General features: G+C 49.0%; 1 protein-coding gene across 2 annotated transcripts in view; it reads right to left on the bottom strand.

Annotated features, from left to right (window-relative positions):
• Nucleotides 1-436: 436 nt before the first annotated feature.
• The window catches only part of GALR1 (galanin receptor 1), an 86,470-nt gene continuing 66,757 nt past the window's right edge, over nucleotides 437-20,149 (bottom strand). The window contains exons 1-3 of one of the 2 annotated variants that reach the window (XM_060029578.1): nucleotides 11,762-12,427; nucleotides 8,258-8,323; nucleotides 437-1,353 (exon numbers count right to left, since the gene is read on the bottom strand). In XM_060029578.1, coding sequence (XP_059885561.1) covers nucleotides 1,036-1,353; nucleotides 8,258-8,323; nucleotides 11,762-12,427 — 1,050 coding nt within the window. In that variant the 3' untranslated portion in view covers nucleotides 437-1,035. Of the gene's footprint in view, nucleotides 1,354-8,134; nucleotides 8,324-11,761; nucleotides 12,428-20,149 lie in introns of those variants that run through there. The other variant, XR_009521833.1, reaches the window with a different exon arrangement.

Below are 20,149 nucleotides of genomic sequence, written 5' to 3'. Positions count from 1 at the left end.
CCAAACATTTAGTATATGCTTTCCCCACATGGCAGGACAATTATCTCATATGACTTGCTAATTTCTGAATTTATGGAAATTATTTTCTGTACATCATCTTCACTGACATTTTTAAAATTCTCTCTTTGGGGCAGATTACATTCAAGGCATAGCTAATACCTTGCCATATATATATATATATATATATATATATATATATATATATATATAAAATTTTAATGTCCAATTTCATTCTCAGAATCTCATTCACAGCTTCCACTATTAGAAGAGTTGCAGGTGGTGACTTCCCTGATTTTTTTAGTCAACTCAATAAAGACTAAGTTCACAGGATAGCTTTTAATTGACATCCCGATGGCTGACACCCAGGGTCATGGCCGCAACACCTCCTGACCTCCTGAGATAAACTTAATGGACCTCATGATTGCAGACAGACACAGCACAACTCAGAAGCCCTGTACACTACTTACAACTGGGAGCAAATGTGACATGTGCACTAAACTTATTTCCATCAAATAGCAGTGTCTCTATATAAACGGTTGCAAAAATAAAACTCAGGGAACACTTTCATGTGTCCATGATCGTATTTTAAAACACACAGTTTTAATATTACCCCTTATCTTAAAATTGAAGAACTAAAGCACAAACACGTTTTCTAAATAAATTTGCTTCAAAATGTAGATCACAAATATTCCTGGCCATCTTTCTAGGTCCTTATTCCTTATCCTATGAAGAACTGAACAAATGTAGGGAATTCTATTAAACTTTCATTTCTTAAGAGGTATAAAACTATTTTATTCTCTTTCGCTTATGGAATCAAATTCAGAAATAAAATAAAATTTAGAAATAATTTTCACTAGACCTAGGGATTCTCCAGGTAGATCAAAGTACTTTTTAAACATAAGTGGAATTTAATTAATATAATATGAATTGTTGTTAAGATAACAAGTTGCTGCCTTGTTTAACACCTCATTGTATTTTTTACGTGTCTACTCCACAAGTATGGAAACGTCGCACGAAGAACACGCTGATCTTTTTTCACACGTGAGTGCAATTGGTTGATGGCGGGGTGTCTATTCGACTTCTATTTTCTTTAGTGTCGTTAAGAGGTGACTTATTGCGAACGTGGCACTTGAACACCTGCTTATAAGCCTTCCTGAAATTTTCAGAGAGAAACGCGTAAATGATGGGATTCACGGAGGAATTACTGTACGCCAGGCAGTGGGCGGTGATCCGGAAGAAGAAGGAGGTGGGCGTCAGTGGGAAGACCCCAAACTCAGCCCAGAGGTGGATGACGTGGTGAGGCAGCCAGGAGACCCCGAAAACCACGACCACCACCAGCACCGTCTGCGCAGTCTAGGAGAAGGAAAAGAAAGGCGATGCATCGATTACAGCAGGAAAGGAACCCAGCCTCTTACAGCACGTACTTGATTTCTGTGTATTCTCACAGGATCAAGTACGTACTAAATCTGCCTTAGGTGTTAACCTTCACTTCGCGCAGCAGTTTTGTTCGAAACTTCCCCGGGACCGGCCTTGACCCTCCATAGGGAATAATTCTAGCAGGTATGTGAAACGTGTATGGATAACAGGAAGCGCGCTTTGAGTCACGGCAACAGGAACACACAGACTGAACACGGTAACTTTACAACCCGTCGCACAGCACACAGTGGGACTGAGCCCAGGGAGGCAGCTCAGCTGAGCTCGTGAACGCTGCTTCCGAGAGTTGCCTCAACAGACAAGAAGAGATGTTTATTTCTCCTTGTTGAACTTGGACAAACTTAGAGACCCCCCAACACATGCAGTGGGTCCAGAGAGCCATTTCAGGGCCTGTCTCCCTGTTTGCTTGTGTCTCCACCCTTCCCTGCCACTCCTGAATCTGAAACACCTAGAAATCAGAGGCAGGGTCCACACGCGTCCTTTGAGGTTTCTGCTGAGCAGATGATGGGAAAAGATCTTCCCTGGGCAAGAACCTCGGCACGAGAGGAGCCCTCCCTCCCGCGCACCACGCGTGTGCCCCCGTCTCCCCGCTGCATCTGTTCTGAGTGCCCGCCACGGGCTGCAAACCTAAAGGGCTGGGGTTGAGTCTTGGGACACTTTTCCTGTGCTCCATCACCACCAAATCAGGACACGCTGAAAAGCCAACAGTGCAACTAACTGAAAACTCCATCTCTAGGGATTCGAACAAAAGACAGTGGGCTATTAACAATTTTTAAAGTATAAAATAGAAAGCCATCCGCTGGTTTCTTCCTTAAAAGCGTGTAAGCTGGGCTCAACCGCCTGACGGCAGAACCAGGGCTGGGTGGGGGCACCGAGAGGCGACCTCGGCTGACAGCTGGCTTTGCGTTCTTCACTCGCTGCCACCATCCGGGCAGACCGCACGATGATCCGCGGTGTAGATGAGGACGCTGAGACCTAGCCTGGCTAGGACACGGCCTGCTGCCCGCCCCCCCCACCCCCACCCCCCCCACCCCCCTCCCCGCCGGCGGGATGCAGAGTTACAGCTGGAGGCCGGTCTCTGTGATCCCAAACCGTGCTCTGAACAGCGGGCGCTCGGGGAGAGAACATCCCACAAGGTCTACCTGGTAACGGCAGCCGCATCCCCGTCTCTGAGCACCCAGGGCTGTCTGGACCGCAGAGCCTTAGGGCAGCTCTGTGGGCTCAGTCCTGTAACTGAATCACAGGAGGGACGTTTGCTGGCTCGCTCTCCTGCTCCAGCGCCCATCCCCCTCCATTCTCTTCTAGGGCGTTTGCTCCTCGAAGGTGAAAGGAATATTAAGGACACGAGAGAGAGAGATGCTTTCCGTCTCTCCCCTGAGGTTGGGAATCCAGAAGCCTCTCTTCCTCCTCAGATCAAGCCCAGGCTGTGATGCTCTAAAGACTGTGTTGAACATGCAGAGTGGAAACGTGACCATCAGGACACCTCCCAGAGCAGGAGAGCGTGGGTGCCCATCATCCCCTCCCAGTCACAACCCTAAATCCACTGTAAGCACTACCTGAAGGTCCCCTGTCCACCTTCCCCTCTAGAGAGACTGGGATCTCGGCTGGGATCCACGAGTGTGCGGGGGGGAGGTTGAGGGGAAGGAGAGAGAAGAAAGAAGGAGGCTTCTTTCTCCTACAACCTCACAGGGTGGAGCAAAGTGATTCCACAACTAGGGAACCACTGTGGACCCACACATTCTTCCCCGGGAGAAGCGCAGCCCCCGGCCCTGCAGGAATGTTCCCACCTGACAAGATGACGTTCCTATTACTCCCCATGAATTAGAATCCTGCTTTTAAGGACAACAACACCCCGAAGGTAAGGATTAAGGCTCCTCCAGGAGGGGCACGAGGTAGCAGACTGACTCGGAGAGGAAGTCTGTCCAAGACATGGGCTGGAAGCCAGGAAGCCCAGGCAGAAATGGGAGAGGAGACACTCAGACCTCAGGTCGAGGTCAAGGAGAACGCGGTGGTCAGCGGGGCTGGAGATGAGAGCTAAGCTCACCATCAGAAGGTGCGCGGACCGTGCAGGAGCCAAGGACCGACATCAGCCATAAACGGGTTAACGACCTTTGAAAACTGATGTCACCTCCCTGGGCTTCACTTTCCTGGCCTGTGAAGAGGGTGACCCAACCTGACGATTCCCTGACTGGGCCTGGTCCATTTCAACGCTTCAAACAACTCAGGTACAAACCTGATGACGGGTTTTTATAGGGTGGCAGGTATACAGATTGAAGCCACCGACCACGTGACGCACAAAGCCAACAGCAATCCGCTCACATATAGTAAGGGACTGTCTGCTGTCAACCTGTTTACCCATCAGTGTGCGGGATACCTTCCCAGACGCTTTAATAAAAACCATCTAGACATAATTCCACCTGCAAACAGAACGGAACACATCATCTGTTCTTTCTAAGACAATAAGAAGATCTCTGTGCTTCACAGAACACTCTCTGGATATTCTGTTTCACTGTTCCTTTTAGGAAGTTCTTACTAAGTACCAAGCTTAGGGCAGAAATACACCCCAGCAGCTTACTGACAAGAGCCATGGTGTATCTTTGCATCATTGTAGGGCAATGGGCAGTATGGTATGTTTTCTTTGGGGTGTTTGTTACTGTCTGTTTACCCAAGTCCATTCAACATCTACCTTTTATTTTTTAGCAGTTCCACTGGTCTTTTCAGAACCATGAACGAGGTTCTTTTTCTCGGTCTACCTGTAGCTTTGAAATGTGACCGGATTACAATTACGATATAAATTAGGGAAGAATACTCAATCGGTACTTATATAAACTGTATCATTTATCGAAGCCTGTTCCCAAAATAGTTTAATAGAATGTGCTCCCCGCTTAGTGTCAGCAAGGGTTCACTACTTATTTCCTGCCTGTTTCACAGGCGTTCAGCCCGTCAGAGATGGTACAGCAGTGGGCGCCCTGCACACGGGCCCTGGCGCTCAGCCCCGCAGCCCTGGAGGCGTCCACACGGCCATGGCATCACGTTAGGCGAGCGCATCCCTGCGTGTAGGCAGAGGTGGTACACGGCTTCTTCCTCTGTCTCCTTTGCAGTACAGGCTTGCTGCAGATGCCTCTGGGTCCAGGGAACTGGGAAGACGTGGGAGCGAATGCAGGAGAGAAGTCCACACTGCAGAACAGGGCCTGCAGCCAGCACTGCTTCCAACACCCGACTCAGAAAGCAGGCGCCTGGAATACGCCAGCTCCAGGTCAAGACCTGGTCAAAATAAGGCGTTGTACTAACAACCACGAACCGGGTTTCCAGCAGATCAGCGCACCATCATCACGCAGGGCAGAGCTTTGCAAAAATTCTGGTATCTGGGCCTCATGCCCGATGGCTCTGCTTCCACAGGTCACGGGAATTAGGTAGCTGCCCAGGAACCTGCCTTTCTAAACATCTCAGTCGGGTGTTTGAAGAACCGGTGAAGAATTCCACAAAGGCCACAACAAAAGCAAATCATCTCATCCACCCCAAGTGAAAGGCTAAAGTATTTCCTCCATGTTGACAGCGCCTAGGCTGACCCACGCCGTCTCCTCGGTAGGATTCGCGAAAGCTGCTTCCTCTCTTCTCCTTTGAAATGTCAGCAGGTAAGGAGACAAGTCCCCTCTGTGGGGAATGAGGCTATTTTCATTTCTTACAGTTACCATTGGCCTCAATCACAGATGGACGTGCATCCGATGCACCTCCTACTCTCCCCACGTGTCTGTGCAGAGTACAGAACCACTGTACCATCGTCTGATAGAGAAGAAGGTATCATTTAAGGTCATGTGCTAAATCTCTGTACTAATTCCTATACTCGAGGTTGGGTGTTTTATTAGCCTGTCTTCTTGTTACTCCTCACTCTGAAAGTATCTGGAAAATACTAATTTCTCCTCCTCTGAGATGCTCCTTTTCAAGCCATCTGAGACATCCGTTATTTTTTCTTCAAAGAATTTTATTCATAATCCGTCTAATGGAACTTGGCAGAGAAGAAAAAAGTGACTAAAAGATGAGAGTGATGAAAAACATTTTGTGAATTGTATAAATGACGGCCAGAAAGCTTGCTGAATTACTTCAAGCCAGAAGGGGAAAAAAAGAGCAGCTGCTGAAAGAACCTCGTGGTTGAGAGGGTACCAAAAGGGCCTCGCATCTGCTTCCTTATTAGAAGGAACCATCCGGTGGGGAGCTCTGTCCCACTGGGAAGTCTCGCGGAAATTGGTTAAGAATCTCGTTTTAGTATCTAATCAGCCTTGTGCCAGAAAACGTGTCTTTACGTCCAGCAGAGCCTGGCATTAATGAAGCACAGGGCTCTGTACTATGATTACTACTATTTTGGCCACGGAAATCACACTCTTCATTTGTATTTTCCTCCAAACATGCAGGATAACTGTTCGGCACATTTGTGATGGAAGACCCAACAACTCTCTGCCCCGTGAGTGCTACCAGCCTTAACACTAAGGGGTCCCCAGGTGGGTGGATACAGCACAGAGGAAGGTGCCCTACTCAGCCACTGAGAGGGGAGCTGGAAATGGGCGCAGCTGAAATGAAGGAACTATCAAAATCTTATCGCATCACCCCGTCATCCGCCAGCAACTGAACATGTATACACACCAGGAACACTTTTCTGCGCGAAGACCCGGGGAGGCATCACCATGAGACAATCCAGTCTCCGCCTTCAGGGCTGACAGTCAAGCTGGCTTTCCATCCTGGACCCTCTGCTCTTCCCCCTCTGTCTCCCGTCTACTTGTTCTCCTCTCTCTCTCCCATTCCCTCTTCCCACCCCACCCCTGCACCTGTGTGCTATCCCTTGCCTAGACGCAGGTGCACACACACACACACACACACACACACACACACACACACACAGGCCCCAGCACCACACTCTATTTGTTCTGTGCAAACAAAGAGGCAATTAAATATATCAAAAGAGATCTGCCATCTGTTCAGTGGTTATTAAGGGTCAGAGGTTGTGAGCATCGAAGAGAAAAGCTTCCCTCCTCCAAATGCTGAGAACTTCTCCCATGGTAAGAATTACATTTACACATACGTATAGAATATATACCCACACATATATATGTACACACACACACCCCCCATGCACACACGTATACACATAAAACCAAATGATGTAAATGTTAAACTAATCACTGATCTTTAGATCATTTTACTGTAAAACAGAAGCTTTTCTAATCATTTCTTCCAAGATCTATTTTCATTCTTTTTTTTTTTTTTTTTTTTTTTTTTGCGGTACACGGGCCTCTCACTGCTGTGGCCTCTCCCGTTGCGGAGCACAGGCTCCGGACGCGCAGGCTCAGCGGCCATGGCTCACGGGCCCAGCCGCTCCACAGCATGTGGGATCTTCCCGGACCGGGGCACGAACCCGTGTCCCCTGCATCGGCAGGCGGACTCTCAACCACTGCGCCACCAGGGAAGCCCTACTTTCATTCTTTTAATCACTTTTTCTCCTCTGGAACCTCCACAATTTCTCTCCAACAGTTTTCAAATATAGAGACTAAAACTAACTGTAGCATGCAAGTAAGATCCAGCCAATGCTGAAGAAGTTTTATTTCCTTCCTGCCAAGAGGCAGAAAATCTTTGGCATCAGTCATAAGCAGGTACCACGTTCCAAGGGCATAACCTCTGCAGAAGTTCAGCAACCCCCACCCTCCCCCAGGGTGTTAACCTCTTCAAATATGAGCTAAATTCTGTGCTTTTTAACCAACTCTCTGCTATTTCTTTTCACGGGCTCTGAGAACAGGTGTGTTTTTTAGCCACATTATTGTTTATAAACAAGGAAAAGTCAGGAAGAGCTGTACTTTATTTATGCAGAAGTTTTTAAAGCAAATCTGATTAAACTATAATTTCTGCAAATTATGTGTCCTTGATCATAATAAATATTTAGAAGGAAAAACAAGGTATTTTAAGATGTTATGAGTAATATTTGCGGGTAAAGATGCTGGTTATAATCTCCTCCTCCCTAATCATAGGGCCTAATAATCTCATCAACTTTCATTCTACTTTCTAAAAATCAGAGATGATATAGATATTATCTGAATAAGAGGTAAATTAATCCTGATTTGTAAAACAGTTTTTCCTCAAAATGTGAAGTGTGATAAACTGCAGGATGTTAGATGCTGTAATACTCTCCAGGAGAAGCTTCCGGAATTCAGAATTCACGGGATGAAAAAGACAATTAAAAATGGGCTGAAATCCCCCGAGGCCCCTCCCATCTTTAGTTCTCTCCCCTCGGGGCCAAAGTCAGCAGAAGTCTGGGAGGAAGAGAGACGAACAGTGCATCTACTTCTGAGGCTTCAGGGAGAGGCTGTAACAACACTCTCCCGAAAGATTATTAAGACAGGGCCTCCTGGCATCACATCAGAGACGGTCAATACACAATAACATGACGGTAGTTTCATGCAAAGTGTGGATCCAGCCACTCGACACTCTGTCCCAACCAACCTAGCACATACCTTCTCAAGAGGCTGAGAATCCAGAAAATGCACCTCCCCGCCCCCCCCCCCCCCCCCCCCCCCGGTCCCGAGACTTCCATCCCTCCCGAGACTTCCATCCCTCGCGAGACTTCCATCCACGTTTTCTCGCAGCACGGTCACCTGGCCACCCTCAACAGCTCATTTCCCATTTCTACCCTCTGCCTAGTGGTAAGAGGCTCATCTCAAATCTCTGTACCCAGGAACCAAAACGTCACAGGCACAGGGTGGCTGCAAGGAGAGCTAAGAGTATACGTAAACTGAGCTCTAGAAACGCGCACAGGCTGTAAGTCCACGAATATTTTTACCTTTTTCTTCGATGCCTCTGACTTCTTTGACACGTTCTTCAACTTTTTGTGCAAATGATGAAGGACCTGAAAAACACAGACTAATAAAATCGGTTTGTCTCAGACCCCACACATCACTGTCCATTTTGCAACACTTCTTGACGTTCTGAAATGGGACCACCGTCATTTGCAACGTCATTCAAACTGAAATTCACATGAGGTGGTGGAGTAATGATGACTAAGAACTGCCAAGGACACCTGTTCCTCTAACCCTGAGGGGTGCCCAGGTGCCATCTGTGGCCGGAGCACCTGCTGGCAGAGAGTTCTGGTGCAGGGAGCTCTGCGGTTTCGTCCAGAAAGAGCCACACCGCTACCCATATGTGCATCCTTGTTGGTCTCCCTTCCACCTTGGCTTCCCCCAAGATTCTACATTTTAACAATCCCCAGGTCCCTGTCATATGTTAAATCCTAGATACACGGAAAAACTACAGACTGCCCTCCAGCATCACTGATGACTGGAAGACCGTTCAGCAAGGTTCTACAATTAATGTCCCATCAGGAAGGCTTCCAGGGAGACACTGGTTTCCTTCCTTAGAGAAACTAGCTTTGTCTTCTCTCGCCAATGTAATACTCAGGAGAAATGATGTGAGTCACTTTGGTTCTATGTAAGAATTTACAACATAAGCTATACAACAGGGCCGAGACGGCTGCACATATGCCACACTGGTGTTGAGTTCTTTCTCATGTCCCATCTGAGGGAAAAATCTAAGGAAAATTAGCTCTGGGTGACTAAGGGCTTTAGACTGTCCACCGGTTACTCGATGAGTCTCTCCAAAAACTGGAAGCAGTGTTCCAGCCACCTCTCTGTCCCCCTGAAGCGCCGCAGCACGGAAGTAATTTAATGGAACTGGACTTACTGTGAAAGCCTGCTCCGTTCGGCGGGATGCAGCCCTTCTGGACGGCCCTTCCCTGATTGGGAAGCCAGGGGGCTTATTCACACCCTCACGATTCCTACGCAGGTCAAGCAGCGATCACGGGGAGCGTGAACTTCCGACTCCAAATTCCCAGCTCTACTGAGATACTTCTCACTTCCTACAGAGGCTTAGCATCCTCTGCAAGACAAGCCTTTCACTTGCTACAGGGACGTTTGGGATCACTCTCTGCACATTGGGTTAGTTTACTGTCCTCCCAACAGAGACTGGGGTATAAGAAATCAAACCTAAGGCGAAGATAGAAGAGAGGCTTTGGCAGGAACAAATGAGGAGAACTTTCCAGGGGAAGGAAAGGGCTGGACAGGACCCTGCCTGGCGAGGACCGGCCTGGCGAGGTTCTTTGGGGACAGCCTTCCCAGACTGAAAGCAAGGGACAAGAGGAGACACAGCAAAACAAAATCAGAGACGGCCACCTGGAGAGGACTCCATATGGAAAAGTCAAATGTTACCTGCTTCATAACACTACCCCGGGGGTTACTCATTCCTTCCACAAACTCGGGGGGGATCACGTCTGGGTAACTGCAAAATGCCTAAGGAATGCTGCTGAGTGGTCAGTGGAGAAAACACCCAAGTATGTTTGGAATAAATATGCAAATATTACCTTGAATTCCAAAGAAAGTTCCAGTTATGCTTAAAAGCAAACTATTTCCATATAAAAATGATCATATATTTTTTGAATTTTTGAAAAATTTTAAATTTTGCCCTATGTGTGACTTGTATAAATTCTCAAATGACAGAAATGTAACCTAATTTATTCCTAGACATTTACCTTGTTGTTTCCATTAAGGAGACCTGAATTATGTTCCCCAAAGACTTTCGGGAAATGAAGGAAGAATGTGCTTCAAGTCTAATCCATGTCATGATGATTGAAGAAGCAAATATTGTAAGAATCACTCTAGTCCCAAGGTCCACGCCCTACAGGCCCTCAGCAATTGCCCCTCTCTTGGGGGACTGGGAATCCCTGCACTGAAATCCTCCCTGAAGCCTTTACCAGCTTCATAGTCTGGGTCAGCTGCTTCACTCCTCCAGAACCCTCTTTCCTTATCAATAAAATATGCACAATAGCTCCAACCCACTGGGTGGCCTGCAGATTAAGTGAGATAGCGCACACTGGAGACCACTGGGCTGTGCAAACCAAGCTTCGATTTGCATTTGCAGAGGATGAAATGAATAAAACAGCCATTTACTGAAGAGCTAAGCTGCAGTGACCTCCCAATTTCCCCAATTACCACATCTCTTTATACATAACCCTTTGATGCAGGACATTCTTTCAGATCACATCCAGAAATATTACCATTCAAAACAGACATAACTCAACACAGATGATGTGCGGGGAGGGGACAAACCAAACCAGGTGGCTTTTAGTCAAGATTTCTGCTGGGGGGGAAAAAAAACTCAAAAAGCTCTATGAATTGAATATAAGAAATGACTGCCGTTCTACCTCATCTGATTATTCAGAGTCCTAGAGTCCCCGCCTTATGAGAAATAGAATGAGAGATACGGAGAGGGAGAGGAAGAGAAAATGGTGGAAATTTCAGAATGTGGTTACAGCAGTATTTTTCTCATGGTGATGGGTCTGGGGAGGGTGTGTCGGGGAGAGTGGAGCTCACCCTGTGAATCACGTCTCATAACTATCCAGCAGAAACTTTTACTCCAGTATAAACAAGACTTTCAGATCAGTATGAAATCTTCAGACTCATGTATTATTAATCAAAGAGAAGGTGATTGTGCTGAGCTACGAGGGCGAGGCTGGCACCAGGAAGGTTAACAGCCATTTTCCCAATAAGGAGGTGCAGGGGTAGGGGACCAGAGGTGTGTCAACAGTGTGTCTCTCAGCGACAGGGCTTTAGACCTGCCCCCTGAGGCACTTCATATTCCTTACCCCTTCCTAAAAGGACTGAAACGGGGAAGCAGCAGCTGGAAGCCCATCCACCCCAAGTTCTCTGGAGACTCCCTCAAGACTCCGTGAAGAAATACTGTCTAACCACTTGGATTTGTAACGCCCAACTTGTGTATAAGACGAAAGTCAAAGCTCTGTCGCCAGAAGCAGCGGCTTCACAGAGCCGGTCCCCGCCGGCCCCCCCGACCCTGTGCGCCCCGCGGGCAGGGAAATCTCCCCATCAGGCCCTGCTGAGGGCTGTGGAGGGGCGCGGAGCCTCCACCTGGCAAAGGCGTGCGCTCAGGAGGATGGAGCGCTCGCCGTGACCCTGCGGCCACGTGGGGCAGCCCTCGCGCGGGCTGACGGGCGGCGCGGCTTTCCCCTACTGAGAAGTGGGCGTTGACGCCGCCTTCCGCCGGGGCGAGAGGACGGGCGCCCGGGAAGTGACCTGCTGCAAACTTTCCCTGGCGTTGCCCAAACTCCGAGTAACTTCCGCGCAACGTCAGACCCGCGAGCCCAAGCCGAGGCCGAGGGAGCAGGAAAGGGTCACCGCGCGGTCCCCGCAGAAAATTCTGGGGAATGAGGGCAAAGGGGCAGGGCCGCTGCGGGTCCCGGAAAGGGGTGCAGGGACGCAGGAGCCGCCTCGGGGCCCACCTTGGCGTAGCAGAAGCAGATGAACAGGAGTGGCAGCAGGTAGCCGAAGACGAAGGTGCACACCACATAGGCCTTCTTGTGGCGCTGGCTGGACCACTGCTCCCAGCAGAAGGTCTGGTTGCTGACACCCCGGTGGAAGAGGCGCTGGTGGTAGGCCACCGGCGAGGCCATGGCGATGGACAGCGCCCAGATGACGCCCACGCCCAACAGCGCGTTGCGGGACACCCGCAGGGCGGAGGAGCGCCGCGAGTGCACGATGGCCACGTAGCGGTCCACCGACATTGCGGCCAGGGTGAAGATGCTGACCAGCATGGACACGGTGAAGAAGTAGTGGACGAACTTGCAGATGAAGGCGCCCAGCACCCAGGTGGGCAGGGCGTACACCGTGGCCTGGAAGGGGATGCAGAAGAGCAGGTAGGCCAGGTCGGCGATGCTCAGGTTGAGGATGAACAGGTTTGTGGTGCTGCGCGGCTTCCCCGGCTTGCTGCGCGCCAGCACCGTGATCACCAGGCTGTTGCCCAGCACGCCGAGCGCGAAGATCAGGCCGAACACCACCAGCGTGATGAAGTTCTCCACGCCGATGCCGAAAAGAGTCCTGGGGTCCGGGGCGGGGGGCTCGGGCCCGCTCGCGTTCCCCTCACTGAGGTTCCCGGCCGCCAGCTCCATGGCGCGCGGGGGGCGCCCGGGTCGCGCCGGCGAAGGGTGCTGGCCGGGGAAGGAAGGCGCCGCGGGGAGCCGGGGTACCCAGCCCCTGGCACGCAGAGCGCGAGTTTCTGAGCCTGAGCCTCCCTGATGGGCACGCGCCCGGGCGCCCGTGCCTAGTGGCACCGTCTTTTTGGACGGGGCTGCCCGAGAGAGGACACGGACCGGAGCCGGAGCTGGACCTTCCCAGACCGGGTCGGTTGTCCGGAGAACGCAGGGCTCCCCTTGCCCAGGCACCACCGCCCGCTGATCCGCCCGCACCCGGGAGGAGGGACCTGCCGGTGCAGCCCTGGGGGTGGACAGAGCCCTCTCCGCGCCTTACCGACTCCGAGCCCCTGCAGGTCGTCTCCCACGTCCCGGGAGTGGCTGCGGGCTGCACCTGTTGCTCTGAGCCTCTCCCTTCCCGCGGCGCTCTGGGGACACAGCCGGGCGCGCGGCCACGTACCGCCCGGTTCGTGGAGAAGGCTGCCCTCGCCTCCCAACCGGCCGGCGCCTCTCTCCCCTCGCGGTTTTCGGTCAAACGGGAGAGTGCTCTGTGCCTTTGTGGGCATTGGCAGGGGGCCACTCCGTCATCACTGCCCCGCGGAAATCCACGCCCGCCGGGGGCCTCCCCGCGCGGAGAGACTGGATGAATCCCAATGGGATGGGTCGCCGCCCACCTCCTCGCCACGATCGGCCGCGCGCGCTCTCCTCCGCGCGGTGCAGACCTGCCTGCGTCCAGCGAAGGCGACAAACGCCGCGTGCAGCCCCTGCCCCGGCAAGGGAAGCAAAGCGCGCTCCGTGCGCGCTGGGCGGGGAGGCGGCGGCGCGCAGGCCTCGGTATCTGTCAGCGCCGTTCATCCTAGCCCTCCGGGGGTGGGGGTGGGGGGCGGTCGGGGAGAGCCCTCCCTACCCCAGGAATAAAGCCCAAGAAGTCGGTGATTGGCCCTGAGGCAACCTAGAGTTTTTGTAAAGTCCCTAATCCCAACCGCCCCTCCCTGCCCGCTGCTAGGGAGCAAATAAGCAGGAAAGAAAAACGAGTGGCCTGTTTGAGTTTTCTTGATAAATGTGGATAAGATGAAAGGGGAAGGTGTCGTGCTTACATTGTCCAACTTTAGATCAGTTTTGCCTTATGTTACAAATCTGAGTGACATAAACAGAAGACGTGAAATATTCGTGAAGTGAAAAGAACACGTTTAATACCGCTGTTGTAAAATGTGGATCCGCCCCCCCCCCAAAAAGGAGCTGTTTAAGTATACTGTAGTAGTGTTAGTAAACATTATCCTTGTTTATAATCCTGCTGGTTCACAACTAGAGAGATGAAATTGATTCCTTTATTTGCAGTGTTTATATGATTTGTCCATAAGAATCCTGGTACCTTTCAGCATTCTCCAGATGATTCCTGAGTGTCCATTATGCGCCAGACACAGTGCTTGAGGGCGCTGGGAATACAAAGATGAACGGGATGCAGCGTTCCCTCGGGCAGGTGCTGACTTTGCCTGGGGAAGTCTGGGAAGTAAGTAGTATCTAATTTCTCTTTGACTCTAACTTGCTAGTTCTATTCTGCTTCATTTCCAGAAAGATTTTGATGCAGTTCACTGAACACCTACTATGTACCAAGCACTTTACGTGCATTCATTGTTTCATTTAATACTCACAATTCCCTTGTTATATCCACACACATTTCCCGAGGATGAGATTGAGTTTAAGTAACTGGCTGACCCAAGAACGCCCTTGCCTTCCCTAAGAGGATTCTTGGAAAGCTCATTCAATTGTCCTGCCCATCGGTGTCGCTTTTCTTCCCAAGGGGCTCTCTGACCTACACTTTCAGGGTACCCTGTGTTGGACAGCCTGTTGCATCAAAAGTTGTTTGTAATTAGATTTGGGGAAGAGTTTTCTTATTATGAACTATTTTCAACATGGAACAGATATGATAGAACTTTATGAAATACTCATGTACCCACCATGCAGCTTAGAATAATAAAAGAAATTATCAGTAGAGTTGAAACCACTTTAATATATTTCCCCAGTCACAACCTCCACCACTGCTCCCTCCATCTCCAGGTAACCTAAATGCATCCTCTATCAGTCATTTATTTATACATTTATGGCATATGCATATGTTCTTAAATAATATACTGTGGGGCTTTTGCCTTATTTGAATATTATATGGTCAGGATTATATTTCCCTTAAGATGTACTTTGTCTCTTATTACTGTAGATATACCAACATTCTTTGCATTTCATTGGCCGGTTCTATCTTTTGCAGTCTTCCTATGTCCTGTGATTTCCTGATATCTCTTGGATACAGCACATAACTGAATTACTTTATAATCCAACTTGACAATCTCTAATTTTTTAACTGATGAGTTTAGTCTGTTTACATGTATTGTTATAATAAATTATAAGTCTAATCTGTTTGGACTTATTTTTAACAGTTTATTTTATACATCTTGAGGGTCACATTTGAAGGTGGCTTTTTCCCTCTTTTTGAAAGGAGAAGGAATGTGGTCTGTTTTTATCCTTTTACTAGTTACCCTTGAGTGTCTGCTATGTGCCTGAAATTATTTTAGGTTCTGAAAATAGAGCAATGAACCAAACCAAGTCCCTTATTTCATGGACCTTATCTTTTATTATGGAAAGAAGATATTAAAAATAAATAAAGCTATAATATGCCATATAAATACCATGAAGGAGGAGAAGGCGGGATAGGATACAGTGACTGGAGAGTGTAATTATACGGCAGTCAGGGAAAGCGGAAATCTGAAGGAGGTAAAGGGGAAAGCCTTTTGTCTTAGTCTGTTTGGGAAGCTATAACAAAATACTATAGACCAGCTGGCTTATAAGCAACAGAAACTTATTTTTCACAGTTCTGGAAGCTAGAAGCCCAAGATCCAGGCACCCGCAGAGTCGGTGTCTGCTTCCTGGTTCATAGGTGGCTGCCTTCTTGCTGTGACCCCACATGGAGAAGGTTCAGAGAAATTCTGCAGGGTCTCTTTTATGAAGGCATTCATCTCATTCCTGGGGTTCCACCCTCCTAACCTAACCACCTCCCAAAGTCCTCACCTCCTAATGCCAGCATGCTGGGACTTAGGATTTCCACATATGAACATATGTCATTCAGATCACAGCACCTTTTGCATATTGAGTGTAGAGCATCCTAGTGAGACGGAAAGCAACCAGGGAGGGACATGCTTGGCATGTTCGCTTCTTAGGCCTTTGGGGGAGATCATTTTCCTTCTTCTTAAAGAATTTATTTCAAATTTTCCTTCAGTAGGTGTCAACAATAAAAATTGCTCATTTATTCCCAAAACTGTGGTTAGTTCAACCATCAGCCGGTGGTCGACCAGATGGACAGCTCTTGGTCTCAGTGACTTGAAGACATTATTCAACTTTCCAGAGCTTTTATTTTTGCTCTTGAGAAGTCAGGCCATGCTATCATCACTCCTTTGTAGATAATTTGACTGTTTTCTCAATTTTTAGTATCTTTATCTTCGGTGTTTTATAATTTCACTTCGTTGTGTTTGATTGTTTCCATTTTCCATCCTTCTTGAGGTTTGTTGAGCTTCTGAGGCTGAGGATTAATATTTTCCATCAATATTGGAAAATTTTCAGCCATTATCTCTTTAAATATATATATATATATATATATATATATATATAGGCTGTATTGGGTCTTCATTGCCGCACACGGCTTTCTCTAGTTGCCGCGAGCAGGGGCTACTCTTTGTTGCGGTGCGCGGGCTTCTCATTTCGGTGGCTTCTCTTGTTGCAGAGCATGGGCTCTAGGCGCGCGGGCTTCAGTAGTTGTGGCACTCAGGCTCAGTAGTTGTGGCACACGGGCTTAGCTGCTCCATGGCATATGGGATTTTCCTGGACCAGGGATCGAACCCGTGTCCCCTGCACTGGCAGGTGGATTCTTAACCACTGCGCCACCGGGGAAGCCCTCTCTTTAAATATTGACTTTCCCCATTGCTGGCATTCTCGTCCTGGAATTCTGAGAGACACGAGTAAGGCCTTTTCACTCTCTGCCTCAGTGTCTCTTTTTCTTTTTTAATTTTATTGAAGTATAGTTGATTTACAATGTTGTGTTAATTTCTGCTGTACAGCAAAGTGATTCCGTTATATACATATATATTCTTTTCCATTATGGTTCATCACAGGACGTTGCATATGGTTCCCTGTGCACTACAGTATCTGCCTCGGTGTCTCTTAATCACTTTTTTTTCATAATTTTAATTCCTTACTCTGGGCCAATTTGTCGATTTTCCTTCAATTCTACAGCCCCCATTTCACTGTTCTCTCTTGATCTGTGATAGATTTTTTCTTTTCAAATTCACCAGGACTCGTTTTATTAATTTTTTCTTTCTCATTGCGCATGTTTCTAACGACCTCTCTGATTCCTTCAGGTGTCTTCAATGTGCTGGTTTTAGGTCCTGGAAACTCCGAACCCCTTGCGGCCCACTGCTGCTCACTGTTTCCTGGGGCTTCTTCTCAGTTGCTTGTGTAGCATCATCCCTTCGATTTCTACTTGGCCAGAATGCGTCTGTGGGAATTTTACAAGACGTGAACTAAGAGGACGTTCTTACAAAAGTATTTGCCTTTGCTTCTGCCCTTTGCCCCCGTGGCTCCATCAACTCGGGGACTTTTTAAGTTAAGTTCTCAGCTTGCTAAGCCTCAGAACACACGTATGGGAGGCGGGCGATGTGGGCATAAGTTCTCAGAGGAGCCCTTTCCTCCCTCTTGGTCCTGAGGCTGGCCCAGTGCTTTCTAGACCTTTCTTCTGGCAGATGGTTTTGCTCCTCCTCTCCCTGTTGGAAGATCACACCACCTGCCTTTACCTTGTGACTGTCTATGCTGCTCTCAGCTACAGAAATGAGTCCCAGGGGCTTCCCTGGTGGCGCAGTGGCTGAGAGTCCACCTGCCGATGCAGGGGACACGGGTTCGTGCCCCGGTCCGGGAAGATCCCACATGCCGCGGAGCCGCTGGGCCCGTGAGCCATGGTCGCTGAGCCTGCGCGTCCAGAGCCTGCGCTCCGCAACGGGAGAGGCCACAACAATGAGAGGCCCGCGTATCGCAAAAAAAAAAAAAAAAAGAAAAGAAAAGAAATGAGTCCCACCCAGTTCCCTCAGGCTTTGGTCCATGAAACACGTGTGTGCGGCTGGAAGGTTTCCAGAGCTAAAGCTTTCAGCGATGCCAGGGACCCCATTACTTTCACCCAGGACGGCACAGCCCAGACGGGAGGATTTTTTAAAGTAAACTTTAATGCTGTATCATAAATATATTGCAGGGGGGAGAGAAATTTAGAAAAATACCTTTAAAGAAAGATGTGAAAAGTTTCCTGGGAACATGAAGAAACAAATCTTAAAAAACATGCCCACATCCAAGTACTTCCTGTTACGTGTCCGCCTAGTACAGGGCACCTTAGGATTCAACGTTTACTTCCACGGGCTTTCACTGTGTTGGTCCCATGTCATGAGGGGCCACTCTGAAGCATACGGGGGATGGGATTTGGGAGCAATTGACAGAATTATTACCCTGAGTTTTTAACAGGACATGAAGGCGGGTGTGCAAACTCGGGTCTCCATTCTGCTTAACACGGGGATTATCGTCCTGAGACGGGGCTCCATCTGGCCAGTCCTGCGTCCACACCTCATTGGTCTCCCACCAGGCGCTGTGGCCACAGGGGGCCCTTCCACAGTGGAGCCGATGTCTCTGCGGCCCCTTCTCAGCTCTCTCTGCCCTCCCGGGAGCTCGCGGCTCCAGTCACGTTAACGCTTTCCCCCTGCACGCTGTGCTTTTCCATGACGCTTCGCCTTGTTTCGTGCCGCTCCGTCCATCTGAATGCCAGCTCTCCTTTCGTCACACCTGGAAAACGTTTACTTCTCGTGCCCGGCCACCCTGCGGCCTTCTTCCTGGGGTGTCTTTGACTCTCCCATTGGGGCGACTCACTTCTGCTGTCTCTTCTCGAAGCACCTGTGAGTCATGATTCTGTGTGTCGAGAGCATGCATTTCCCACTCTTAAACCCGCAGACTCTCTTCTGGCTAAATATTCAGATTCTCTCCTCCGTGGAGCTTCTCTTCTCCGTGGATTTACTCTCAGCTTCTGGAGGGAAGCCCTGTCTCAGCGCCGTGTCTGCTGAAAGGTGGCCGCAGCCCCCCTGCAGCCACGACCTCCTTCTCCACCTTCGTGTGCCCTGGGCGCCCTTTCTGCTCACGCCGGGGCTCCCCAGGACAGCTGTCTGCTCCCCTCCACCCCCCGAGACCCAGGAGAGGCCGGATGCGGTCCCACCTGCTGTCTGGTGGCCGCAGCCCCTCTGGGCTGCAGAGTTAGTGCAACCCTCCTCTCAGATTCTGAGATGACAGTGGCTCAGACACCAGGCCCACTGCTCCCGGGCACCAGGCCCCGCCACCTGGGCCCTCGGCTGGACCAGCTCCACTCCACATATGATTTTCTTGATCTTTACACTGTTACTGATTATTTGGGCCACGCCTGTCCTGGCAGCTGTAGTGGGTGACAGCACCCTCTAGAGTATAAGGCACTGAGGTCCCATCGTGTAGAAACCCGCTGACGTGAATACAGGCTTTATCTGCCAGCATCCCTGGCAGGTGCTAGGAACATTGCCTTCACACTCTATAGTAATCCTGATTGATACCTCGACATCCTCACCTGACTCCAGAACTGAGCACCTGTCCACGCTTGGCCCCGTTAGAAGACTCCAGAGGCTGTGCTTCCCCTGAGGTTCTAAGCTGTGATATGTACATAGGGTGAGAGCTGCCTTTCTTGCCGTGGGAAGTGAACCCCTTGAGACCACAGATAACATGAAGGAAAGCAAAGCCCAGGGATGGAGAGAGAGGAGCCCAGACCACAGCTCTACAGCTGCTGGATCCAGCCATGCCTGAAGACTTCCCAGTCACATGAGATAATGAACTCCTGGTTTTTTTCAAGTGGATTTTAGGTCAGGTTCTGCCAACTGAGAAAAGTCTGATACAGCACTGCTTCATGGGAACTGTATATAACACACCTCAACTATTTAGATATTCATGCGCAATTTGAGAAACAAGGTATACATGAAAGAGAGAAGAATATAAAAGATGATATAAATTAAATGCATCAATGCTTGAAACCAGTTATTTTTGGTCTGTTTTCCAGATTAAAATTTTCTAATTTTTACATTTTTTATCTCTTTGTTTCTTTCTCTTTATTCACATTTAAGGTAATCATTATGTTTACCTTTAACATTTCTAAGAAAATTGGGCTCAACGAATAGTGAGAGGCCACTCAACATTTGATTTAAGAATCATCTTTGTAAATAATTTTTCTTCCTTTAATGCACTGATTCATTCATTCCCTGAAGGAAACCACTTAAACCATCACACGATCCTCCCTCTAGGAATGAAATGTAGAACATTTACATCACGAAAGGATCACCCCCAGGGCTTCCCTGGCGGTCCAGCAGTTAAGACTCCACACTTCCAATGCAGGAGGCATGGGTCCAATCCCTGGTCAGGGAACTAAGGCCAAAAACTTAAAAAAAAAAAGGATTACTCTCTGTGCAGCTTTTTCTAAGAAACATTTCTTACTGAATTGTAATAAATACACACTCCCAAAAGTGTGCAAATCGTAAGTTTACAAATGGACAAATCTTCAAAGTCCTTTAACGCATAATGAAAGCTGCATTTCTAAGCCTCCTGTAAAACGCAAGT

The sequence above is a fragment of the Delphinus delphis genome, chromosome 13 (genome assembly GCF_949987515.2).
Source record: "Delphinus delphis chromosome 13, mDelDel1.2, whole genome shotgun sequence".
NCBI classification, from domain to species: Eukaryota; Metazoa; Chordata; class Mammalia; order Artiodactyla; family Delphinidae; genus Delphinus; species Delphinus delphis.
This window is presented reverse-complemented; position numbering and strand designations above follow the sequence as displayed.